The 13,110-nt window shown below is 37.2% G+C and overlaps 1 protein-coding gene across 1 annotated transcript; it reads left to right on the top strand.

The window, feature by feature from the left end:
• The first annotated feature begins 6,206 nt into the window (after positions 1-6,206).
• On the top strand, positions 6,207-12,049 carry LOC115075187 (olfactory receptor 5V1-like). The gene is made up of 2 exons (XM_029575426.1): positions 6,207-6,691; positions 11,094-12,049. Exon 2 carries the CDS (start codon positions 11,100-11,102, stop codon positions 12,039-12,041), a length of 942 nt encoding a protein of 313 aa, XP_029431286.1. The 5' UTR covers positions 6,207-6,691; positions 11,094-11,099; the 3' UTR covers positions 12,042-12,049.
• Positions 12,050-13,110: the final 1,061 nt, after the last annotated feature.

The following is a 13,110-nucleotide window of genomic DNA, read 5'->3' on the forward strand; positions in this document are numbered from 1 at the left end:
GGTAATAACAATCCCATCATAGCCCAAGGACTCACCTTCTATGACAGGAAGGCAGTCCAGATCTGGTGCCATCACTCTATAGAAGAGCAAATCAATTGAAATGTGAACTGGAACTCTGGTGGTGATGGTTGCCCAAGGCAGCTGCTGGTTAGACCTTTTGCGAGCAACCATTCCCTGTTTATATATAGCTAGGTTGAGAGAATATTGTACAAATCTCATCTTTGTGTGAGTTTTCTCACTCCGAAGGACATCACATCTTCACAAGAATATACTGTTTTGTTCCTACGTCTCATTCTGCATGTCAAAGTGGCCCCTAACTCCTACACTAAAACCTCACCTCGAGTTACTAGGTGGGCCTCCTATAGTAGCATAAATAGCTAACTACTACACTGGCCTTGTAGATAGTCAGTCTCTCTCTCTCTCTCTCTCTCTCTCTCTCTCTCTCTCTCTCTCTCTCTCTCTCTCTCTCTTCCCCCCCCCCCCCCCAGCATTATCGCAGTAATACCTGTGCTAATATAACACACACATCACAATAAATAGGCTGTTACCATAAAAGGCACCCCTTTTTATATCAAATGCAATATTTACTGCTTTTTGATAAATCTAGGTCTTAGTTGGTAATATTTGTGATAGTCTAATTGGGAATGAATAAATGCCTCTGAAATATTTTGACCTATGATTATATCATTAGTTGATAGTGACACAAATTATTTAGCTCTTATTCTTAGAGTGAAAAGGAGGTTGCATCTTTTGGGGAAGTACAGTATTGGGATAACGATTGTCCAGTTGATTATAGGTTGCAGTTTCCAAATGGTCAACTTAATTTGAGTTGCTTAGTATGAAATGTTTATGCATAAGCACTTGAATGACATCTGTTTGTCAGGCTTTGGTTTGCTCTTATTGGATTACATTTTCAGGTGACCTTGAATTGAATATTGGTTATCTGTGGTACAAGAATTGTACTTTATTGGGGGGGATACAGATTAAGGATGTGCATTTATTTTAAACAAATGTGTATTTTGAGCTGATTGATGCTATTTTTGGTTTGTTTAGTTAAATCCAAAATGAATTGAAAATGCCTCTTAAAAAAAATCCAGAATTTTAGTATTTGTTTTCCATTTTAGCAAAAAAGCACTCACTATTATCTGAAGTGAAAAAATTCACCCACGGAAATCAGCACCCTCCCCTTCAAAACAATTTGGCCAAAAAATTGGACAAAAATGAATTTAATAAACAAAAATGAAAATATTGTCTTGTACATCCTTAATATGGACCAGTTTGTGACTGTCTTTCTATGGTGGTACCTGTTCTGGTCATTGTTTATCCACCTTGCCAGGGAGACTGGTGCGCCATGATGACAGTGGCATGACTGTGACTGGAATAGCAGCACATCAAAGGGACCCTTCCTGGGATGTGGAGGGTTATTACTGGATTGTGCTGGTACTACAGCAGATGGTTCCAGAAACCCCAGCTAAGATGTAGGTTCATACTGTGACTGGCTCGGGTATGTTTGTACAATATAATGAAGCTGTGCGCCTTGACGTTCAAGTGGTTCAGATCAAAGTAACTCAAGTATTTCGTCCTTTGACATTCAGATGGATGAGTCAGTGTAAAGTAAGTCATGTTCTGCAAGTTATTGTGAGGGAGGGTGAGTGCAAGAGAGGGACAGATATTCTTAGCTGCACATTATTACATTTTATTTCTTGTAAACCAACTTTGATGAATTTCTATCCCTTTTTTGAAGAGTTATTGGATTGATGGATGGATGGATGGATAGATGTTGATCCCTTTAATGTAATTCTTTTTAACTTAAAATAGGAATCGGATGATAATACGAAGCCCTTTATTTCAATGCCCATATTTATTTATTTATTTAGAGCTTTTTTATACCGGCATTCATGATAGGATCACATCATGCCGGTTTACAGGAAACAAGGGGGTGATAACCTAGAACATTTAACAGGTGACAAGAAGCAAAAAAGTTACAATAAAACAGGGGAGGAGGAACTGGGAGAAGATAAGAGGCTTGAAAGGTTTTTAGGAATGAGAACAAAAAACAACAAGGATAACTACATAATACTGAAATGTAACTTAGTGGTTGCAGCAGATGGTTGTAGCAGATGGTTGTAGCAGATGTTGTAGCAGATGTGGAGCACATCATGTAATTGTAATACCCTGAAGGATTCTGTTGCTATATAAAAGTTTATGGAATACAAACTAACTCTTAATTATCTTGGACCTATCATGCTGAGATTTAGCCCCAGTGGTCTGGATACAGCACATTCAGTTTATAAAACCACCTTTGACACTCAAATCATCCAGCTACTGCTCAGAGATGAAAAGGATTTCTTGGTGAGTAAATAATAAATTTTATGGGCTTGATGAGACAGGTCTTTTAAATTTAGTTTAGGCTTGCATATGGATCATACAATGAGACCCCCATCAGGGAAACCCTACATACAATATAGGGTAGTCATACTGCAGTAGGTAGTGGTCTCTTATAGATAACACAAATATATATATAATCTGAAAAGTTAAAATACTCGCATTTAGTGCATTCTAACTTCTGATTATTTGCTCATGTCTCTGGAAATTGTTCACAGTTTGAGTATTATCTCATGTGTGTATTAGAATAATGATCAAATATTGTGTTAACACTCCAAACAAGAGAAAAATTAATATCACAATCTCTGATCCTATACCCACTTTCTGGGTGTGATTTGCAATTACAGATAACGAGTTTTCAGGTCATCTTTATTATGATTATGAATGTGTTAAACAGTTCATTTCAAACTACTACTACTAGTACTATTTAAGTATTTATCATTTTTAAATTTCTACAAGTCAATGAGATAATAAGCAGTGCTGTACAGAGAGTCCCTGCTTCATGGAGTTTACAATCTTGTCAAGGCAAGTCCACATGACAAAACAAGTCTGAGGGAAAGGTATTTAATTTAGAGAAGCATCTAAGATTCCAAACCAGTTCCAAAAAGTTGAGTTTTGAAACTAGATTTGACTATTTCCAGAGAGTGACCATATACACCAACTCAGGAAGTGTATTCCAGGCATAAAGCAAAGCAAGGTAGAAAGTGCAGAGTTGGAAGCTGGAGGTGGAGGAGAAGGGCCCAGGTTAAAGCAACTTCCAGGATTAATGGAGCTCTTGAGTAATGGAGAGAACAGAAGACAAGTAATGAGGAGCTAATGAGTGAATGCATTTATATAAGGGAGTATCTATAAGTAAACTAGAGCAAGGTAAATTTCTACCAGCATGAAGTTCAAGGAAATGTCTTGACTTTATTTAATTGTTTTTAAATGCCTGTAGTTAGCGTGAAAATGAAAACCAACTATCTCACCTTTTCAACTGTTGCCATAAAATTAAATGAACAAAAACCTGACCCAGTACAAGACATTTACACCTTTGAGGCATCAGAGAAAAAGGACTTAGCAAATACAGACTGATTTTAATGATCTATTTCTGTTGCTTTTCCTCGGGCTGGCATTTGAAAAGTCAGCATTTTTATATATAAAACATAATTTAGTAAACTGATTTGTGAATATTAACCATCTAAAGAATTGCAACGTATTTTCTGAAAACTGTAAAAAGTCTGAATTTCTATACTAAACTCTTTCAGTTCTAGCATCATCAATTTACAAATGCAACATGAAAAGAATGAACTAAGGTAGCCATTGGTGAAATCTGGGGATTTGGGACATTTCATTTGCATTTGCAAATATTAGTGGCATGAATAATGTGCTAAATTTTCTAAATAATATCAACAATCAAAATATTTAAATAAACAAAACAAAATGAAAGTACAGCTCTTTGAACCAGGTTTATAGATAGGAAACATTTTACAGTTTCATTTCATATTAAAGCAGATTCCTACTCTTCATATTTTGCCAATGTCTTTAATTACCTTCAGGTTCTAGAATGGGTAAAGTTCCATTTAAAATATGTATCCAATCTGTTCCTTGTGCAAAAAGGATTGTGGGACCTTAGAATGATCTAGAAACGAATCCCTGTGAAAAGAAATTGTGTGGTGCTTCCCAGAGAAGATTTTGTTTGCTTAAGTCATTGTCATGATCTTTTTTCCCTTCCAGAGCTTGCAAAAAAGTAAAGCCATAGTCAATAGTGATGTGTGCATGTTTTTAACCAATAAATATAAGAGCACTCCACTTCTTTATCAAACGAACAAACTCATGCAATTACTGCTACATTGGAAAACAAAAAATATTTTTCATTTAAATTTTTCATTAGACTCTGATTTTTATTAGGGGATTATATCATTCTGCAATACACATTCCAATCTGCAGTCTTTTACCCATGATAAGCTTTAAACTGTAGCCGTATAATACATTGAATGTTATAATAATCACATATAATCATCTTTCTATATCCTCATTGATTCTATTTATTAATTCAAAAAACTTTTAAAAAATAAAAAACATACTTGAAAAAATATTTTTATCAGAGACAATTGAAAACATTTTTAAAAATGACTGTATTCAGTCTAAAATGCTCTGTGACTGCTTGCATGGTAATCTCAACATCGCCAAAGTTTCGGCATCAAAGGGCCTGCCTCAGGGAATCAATAAACACTTTATCCAGAGTTATTCAATTCTCAACATACCAATAGTTATAAATCATTTATTTAGACTGAATACAGTTATTTTTAAAGATTTTCAATTGTTTCTGATAAAAATAGTTTTCAATTTTTTTAGGTTTAAAAACTTTTTTGAATTAATAAATAGTGACAGTGAGGTTATAAAGAGGTGATTATAACATTCAGTACATTATATGACTATAATTTAAAACCCATTGCAGGCAAAAGACTGCAGATTAGAATGAGCTTTGCTGACTGGTATAATCCCCTTATAAAAATAGTTTGATAAGAAATTAATTTTTTTAAATTTTTCTTATGTTTTTAATGACATAGATAATGATGCTATTCAACACAATCTTTAATTTCATGTTTAAAGGTGTGGTTAAAATGTCCTCTTTAAAAGCACACATAACTTAGCTTATGACATTTATTTACTGTGTTTTTAATGTTATGTTATGTTATACTTAATTTGAACATGCTAAATACTAATAGGTCTTGTTTCAAAAATACCTTAGTACCTAACTTAAGCTAATTTTTAGTCAAATCTAGCTGGCTAAAACTCTCATTTGGGAGAGATGATAAGTGACTCCTAGGGCTAGTAGGAAGGGACTCGATTTGGAATGTTAACTATACTTTTTTTTTCAAATTAGGTGGGAGGAGGGAGAGATGGAGGGGCTATCTGGCTAGTAGTATGTTTTGCATTAAGATCATAAGAACATAAAAAGTGCTATACTGGGTGAGATGGAGGGTCCATCAAGCCCAATATCCTGATTCCAACAGTGGTTAATCCAGGTCACAGGTAGCTGGCAAAATCCCAAACACTAAATAGATTCCATCCTGCTATCATTCAGTGATAAGTAGTGGCTATTCCTTAAGTCTACTTGGTAATAAAAGTTTATTGACTTCTCCTCAAGAAATTTATCCAAACCTTTTTAAACTCAGTTACACTAACTGCCTTATCTACATCCTCTGGTAATGAAATCTGTAGCTTAACTGTGCTTTGAATGAAAAAGAATTTCTTAGATTTGTTTTGAATGTGCCACTTACTAACTTCATGGAGTGACCACTAGTCTTTGTATGTTTTTAAAGAGTAAATAACCGATTTACAGTTACATATTCTATTGCACTAATGATTTTATAACCTCTATCATATCCTCTTTTAGATGTCGGCTTGCCTCCCTCCCTTGTATATAGTACTTAATCTTCGTTCACCCTCTTTATTTCCCACTCCCAGTTAAGGCTTCCTTGTTATAATGTAACTTTTATGCTCTCTAAATTGTCTCTTGTTGATTGGTTATTTATAGTTATTTAAAGTTACTGCTTAGTTCGATGTAAACCGAGTTGATTTGATTTGTATCAAGAAAGTTGGTATATAAAAGCCTTCAATAAATAAATAAAATAAATAAATAAATGTCTTTTTTCCAAGCTTAACAGACCCAGCTTCTTTAGCCTTTCTTCGTAGGGGAGCCATTCCATGCCCTTTAACATTTTAGTCACCCTTCTCTGGACCTTTTCCAATGCAACTATGTTTTTTTTTTTTAGATACACAACTAGAACTGCACACAATACTCTAGGTGCAGCCTCACAATGGAGCGATATAGGGGTACTATGACATTCGCCATTTTATTCTCCATTCCTTACCTAATAGTTCCTAGCATTGTGCTTAATTTTTTGACCGCTACCACACACTGAACAGAGGATTTCAAAGTGTTGTCCACTATGATGCCCAGGTCCTTTTCCTGGATGGTAACCCTTAATATGGAACTTAAATTTTCTAAACACAGTGTGGGTTACTTTTTTCCATGTGCATCTCTTTGCACTTGTCCACAATAAATTTCATTTTCCACTTAAATGCGCAGTCTTCCACCAACCTGACAAGGGCTTCCTGGAATTTTTCACAAACTACTTGTGATTTACCAACTCAGAATAAGTTTGTGTTGTCTGCAAATAACTTCACTTGTTGCTCCCTTTTCCAGATCATTTATAAATATATTTAAAAGGACTGGTCCCAGTAAAGATCCTAAAGGCACTTTATTGTGTGAGCACTGAGAGGAGAGAATCGCCTTGCTGGTGGCTGAAGGGAATTGGTAAGTACTACTTTGGGGAATTTTAGAACTTAAAAGTTTTGGGGAGAATTAACTGTATTTATTATGTTTTTGTGTCTGTTTTAAACAGTTAGTCAGAAGTAGGCAAAACCCAGGAGTTTGTGTGTATCTTTTTCCCTCCCTCCCACCCCTCGCCCATCCTACTCTAGCTCATTCTTTGGTTCATAGGCAGGAGACTCTTTCAATTAAAAAAAAAATCATCCATTTAACTTAAACTCAGGATTGCCCCAGCCCTTATCAAGAGTTTAATCATCCAATTTTAAGTCACGACCAGATAAATAGTGAATACACTAATACATTTAAAGGACTCTAATTGAATGCATTCCATATTTCAAAACAACCTAAATTTAACTAGGAACTGAGCAAAATTAAGATGAAGGCAGCAGTCCAGCAGTAAGAGGGGGACCTTCTAGTCTTTTGCAATGAGTGTCACATGTGTGATTTTTTTACCTGCCGTGAGAGGTTGAATGTGTGCACCTGGTACAAAGAGCTCCTGTCTCTCAGAGAACAAGTCCGATCTCTGGAGGCTAGAGTGGCAGGACTGGAGGAGCTGAGACAGATAGAGAGGTACATAGATGAGACCTTCAGGGAGATAGTAGCCAAGTCCCAACTCCAGACTGGCTCCCCCTTACACCCTTTACTCTCCAAACATCCTTATAAGCCCCTCAACTAACAAAATATCTCCTGAAGGAAGGTCTCCTGGTCAGATAGCATCAACCTAATGCAACAGGAAATGATCCTGTAGCAAGGACTTTCTCACCAGGTGATGCATTGTCCTCTCACACAGAGGATGAATCTCCTAGGGCTACTGCCCAGAAGGGAAGGGTTAGGATGGCCATCATAGGAGGTCATTTTCTATAGCTTCGCATGTGATAGCTAGATCGGGGTGGAGTCGGGGCAGAGTCGGCACCAGAAGGGGAGGAGTTGGGGCGGCACCGGGGCAGACGTGGCGAAGACATCGCTGATGGCGAAAAGGTAAGGCCCCTTATCGCCGACAGTAACGCGTCTAATAGCACCACTTTTCATGGTGGCGCTATTGGTTTGCGAAAGCGCCAATAGCCTTTGACCTCTGTCACAGGGGCTACCGGTGCCATTAGTCAGCCCCTGTCACATGGTAGGAGCACAAGATGGCGCTGGTTATCCATTGCTCCTACCATGTGACAGGGGCTGACCAATGGTACTGGTAGCCCCTGTGACATAGTAGGTCAAAGGCTATCAGCACCATTTTGATGCGAGGCAGGCCCGAAAGCCTGACGGCACGGAGGGAGAAATCACTTGCAGGACCCCGCTGGACCACCAGGGATGTTAGTAAGTCTTGGGGAGGGATCGGGATGTTGCGGGGGGGGGGTAATATTTAATGTATTATAGTACATTTTAATGCTTGGGGTGGGTTTTTTTGAGCTTCGGTTTCCCGCGTCGTTTTTTGGGCCCATTTCGTTTTTCCCGTTTAGTTTTTGTTTGTTTTTCCAAAACACTAACCAAGGAAAAACAAACTTTACCCCGAAGCGTCCGACTCAAAAAATGACCCGGTAGAAAAAAACGAAGCTCATCTCTAATATTGGCTGGATTTCTAAGATGGTAATTTTAAACAATGACCACACCTAATTTAAACTCTTAACTTTTGTAACTGCAACCTTCAGTTTTTCCCTAACTTTTACTCATTTCATCAAAGTCTCCCTTTAGAAAGTTTAATGCTAGAGTCATAGATTTGCTTAATGTCTTCCCAGTCATCGAGTCAAATTTGATCAATGAGTGTGTGTTATTTTGTTTTAAACAGGAACATAACTTAACCGGTTATGTTCTTTTGAAGAAAGCCGGTTAAGTGTAAAGTTCTCCAACCACACAAGGCTGGATAGCTGAATAACTCAAACCCTCCCCAGAATGCCATGAAAACTATAACTTAGCTAGATAAGTGGCTGAATATTCCTATTGTACCATTTTAGAAGATAACTTTTGAGTTATCCATCCAAATGACTTTTGAATATTGACCTCTATTTGGCCAAATTTAGTTGTGGAGACCCATGCATTTTCAGAGACTTTGCTCTAGCAGGCTAAGGAAGTGAACAAGTAGCCTCGTGTTTACAGCTAGAGGCTGAGAGCCAGGGAAACCAGAGTTTAAATCTTGCTTCTTCCACAGATGCTTCTTGTGACCTTTAGTCTCCATTGCCTCACAATCAAACTGTACATTCTCGGGGACCCAGAAATGCCTACTATAACTAGCCTGTGTGCCTTTAGAAAGGCAAATCCTTACTTATCCTAGATTCGTTTGAAAACTGATCCTTAAGTTTTTATATCCTTTTGAGAATAGAAGGCAAAATGTGCAACAATAATGTATTAAAAACACATATGAATACATGCTTTAACATACTTTAGTAAATAACGAGAATACTTTAGTAAATACTTTAGTAAATAACGAGAACGCCTGATTTGGACAGTCCATATGTTATGAAAGACACCCTAGTAGATGCATTAGTTCATGATATGCCCATTAACATTGTTCGCTGTTCATGCATCATTCAGTTTTATTTTATTTCATCTTGTTACATCTATTTATTTTGTTACGTATATTAACGCTGTTCGATTCTTTCATTTACGACTATGTAATATTTACATAACGTAATATTTACGTTCTATTGTTCTGACATCCTGTTTAATGTAACGCCTTAACCGCGACTGTTTTGTTATAATGGAAACCGATCTGATTTGATATTTGTATCAAGAATGTCGGTATATAAAAATTCTAAATAAATAAATAAATAAATAAATAAATAAATATGCCCCTTTGTGATTAAGGTCCTAATTACTAAGAGGTCAATATTCAAAGCAGGCTGTTTGAGTAGCTTGGCTGAATTTAATTTATCCAGCTAAGTTACAAGGTATATTCAGTGGCACGACTATGTCACTGAATATATGCGTATATAGTCACGCTTAGCTAGCCATATAGAGGTCCATAATCAAAAGCCATATAGACAGATAACTCAAAGGTTATCCATCTAAATGGCAAAACTGGCATATAAAAACTCGTATTTTCCTAAATTCTATCTGCATATCTCATTATGGGACTAGAATATCAGCACATAAGTCGAGAGCATTCCAGAGGCGGGCGAGAGGACTTAGTGGCTGAATATTGCCCCCAACATTTCCTCTAAGGTGGATGAATGGGGATCACCCACACTTTTCTCCCTGCCACACATACTCGAGTCCATTCATGGTTGAACCTTATGAGACCGCAGAGTCTGCCAGGAGAAAAATGTTGGTCTCCTCTGCAATTTAGAGGGAACATTGGTTACACAGGTAAAACTTCTGAATCTGCCTGAATGGATTTTCAGACACTTCTACAAGCATACTTCCCAAAGACGTATTCTGGTCGAGGAAGAAGAGTGCCCAAAGGCATGATTGATAATTAGGCACATATATTTAATTTTTAGATATGTATGCTCATTGCTAATGAGAATATGATATGCCTTTTCTGAGAGAACTACAAGTTTGTGCATACGTTTTATCTACCTACCAACCTGATTTTCAAAAACAGAGCACAATTCTCAGTGGCCAAGTGCAGCATGCAAGAACATAAGAATTTACCATATTGGGTCAGACAAAGGGTCCATCAAGCCCAGCATCCTGTTTCCAACAGTGGCCAATCCAGGCTTCAAGTACCTGGCAAGTACCCAAACACTAAGTAGATCCCATGCTAAGAATGCAAGTAAAAGCAGTGGCTATTCTCTAAGACAACTTGATTAGTAGCAGTTAATGGATTTCTCCTTCATGAACTTATTGAAACCTTTTTTAAACCCAGCTAAACTAACTGCACTAACCACATCCTCTGGCAACAAATTCTATAGCTTAATTGTGCATTGAGTGAAAAAGAATTTACTCTGATTAGTTTTAAATGTGGTACTTGCTAACTTCATGGAGTGTCACCTAGTTCTTCTATTATCCGAAAGAGTAAATAACCGATTCACTTTTACCAGTTCTAGACCTCTCATGATTTTAAAGTCCTCTATTATATCCCCCTCAGCCGTCTCTTCTTCTTGCAGGTACTTTATACCAATGGGCCTGCAAGCTAATTTTCAAAGTGAAATTCCCATGGGCTGTTGGATTTTCTTAGCCCACATACCTTACAGGTGCAAATTATGCAGGTGATATCCCTGAAAAGCATGAGCAGGGATTTCAAAATAAAATCCTGAAGCTTGTTTCTTTGGGGCTAGCATCTGGGTCACCTCCAGCTCCATTGTTTTCTTTCTTGATGTCCCTGGGACTAATTTGAAAGGGGAGTTTTCTGCAGATAAACATGTTTGCCTGTGGAAATCCATTAGAAAATTTGACAATCTATGTGTAATTTTTGTTTGAATATGTTATCAGATTGCCATTTTTATCCTTCTAGATTGTAATGGAAGACCTGAATGGGACAACTATTTCAGAAATTATAGTTCTTGGATTCTCTGACTTAAGAGATTTCCAGCCAGAATTGTTTGTTATATTCTTAATCTTCTACCTGGTATCCCTGCTGGGAAATCTACTCATCACTGCTATCATTATCCTGGAGCCCCGGCTTCACACCCCAATGTACTTTTTCCTTAGTAATCTCTCAGCGTTGGACATCCTTTGCTCGTCTTCTGCTATTCCCAAGATGCTGCATAACCTTCTGACAAAGAAGAATACAATCAGCTTCTCCGGATGCATGGTCCAACTCTACCTCTTTACTTCCTTCTTGGGTACTGAACTTTCACTCCTCGCAGTGATGAGCTATGATCGTTATGTGGCAATATGTCAGCCCATGCGTTATCCCCTCATTATGAACAAGAGAGTGTGTGCATGCCTGGCAGCAGTTGTATGGTTCATTGGCACCTTCAATTCAGTACTACTGACTGCCTTAATGTTCAGATTGTCCTTCTGTGGGCCAAATGTTATCAAACATTTCTTCTGTGAAATCCCACCAATACTAAAGCTCTCTTGCTCAGACACCTCTGTCAATGACTTTGCGACTCTAATTGCTGATTTGCTATTAGGAATAACTTGTTTTTTACTGACTCTTGTCTCTTATATTTGTATTATATCTTCTATTGTGAAAATCCGTTCTAATGCAAAGAAGAAGAAAGCTTTCTCCACTTGTGCCTCCCACCTTAGTGTTGTTGCCGTGTTTTATGGTACAGTAATATACACCTACGTGCGACCCATCTTGCCCCACTCAATGGATGATGATAAAATTGTATCTGTGATGTACACAATTGTGTCCCCACTTCTGAACCCTCTTATTTACAGTCTGAGAAACAAAGAAGTGATTCAAGCTTTCACAAAATTATGGAAGAAAGTGTTCCTCCAAAAAACATAACTGTGTATTAAAATTGCTGGTGTTACTATTAAAAACATATAAAAATGGTTAATGTGTTTTATTTTTAAAGTAAAAATCACAATAGATGTGAGAAATTAAGTAGAAAACACCAAACAATATCCAAAAGCAAAAGTGTGCTGCAAAATAAACTTTATTGCTTTCTGGTTCATATAAAGACTAAAAGTTCTTAATGTAAGCATAAACAATTCATTTCTATGGACCTTAGAAATGAATGGGGAACAAAAATAAATTGGACAAATAATATTCATTTTGAGGTTGATATTCAAAAGCCATATAGACGGATATCATTAGTTATCCATCTAAATGGCTTACCTGGCTATATTTAGCCTTTATGCGACTACATTTTATCTGAGTAACTAATTACCCAGCTAGAATTCAGTGGGATAAGAAGGGGGTTCTGGGGGCGGGCTGAAGGTGTTTCAGGGTAGCCAGGAGATGGCTGCATAAGTTAATACTATATGTGCATAACGATAATACTATATGTGACAAACTACCGGTGTAAGTACCTTGGTACATTTGGTCAGGAACTACTTCACTAATGTCTATGTTTAACGATATATTGTAACCGAACCTTTGACGGCACCTGTTAGAATGTACTATAGTACACTTTTACCCACATTAAATATGTGCCTACATGTAAACCGTTGCGATGGTATTTAACTTAGCAACGGTATAGAAAAGTTTTAAAATTAAATAAATAAATATTCGATATTCAGAGTTTGCCATTTAATCAATGCGGCTATCTCTGGTTGGCCTGTACAACTATCCTAAAGCTAGCCAGTTAGACATAAGCAGCTAATTTTAAAACAGTGGTGTGACCGCACTGCTGAATATACCCTGCTAGTTAGTTGGATATGTTTATATGGTTAACTAGCCGAGTTGCACAGTGGCAGAAAATGGACCTCTTTATGACCTCTTTACGACGAGTGAGATAATCAAATTTGCAGATGACACAAAATTGTTCAGAGTAGTTAAATCACAAGCAGATTGTGATAAATTGCAGGAAGACCTTGTGAGACTGGAAAATTGGGCATCCAAATGGCAGATG

Source organism: Rhinatrema bivittatum, chromosome 13, assembly GCF_901001135.1.
Source record: "Rhinatrema bivittatum chromosome 13, aRhiBiv1.1, whole genome shotgun sequence".
Lineage (NCBI taxonomy): Eukaryota > Metazoa > Chordata > Amphibia > Gymnophiona > Rhinatrematidae > Rhinatrema > Rhinatrema bivittatum.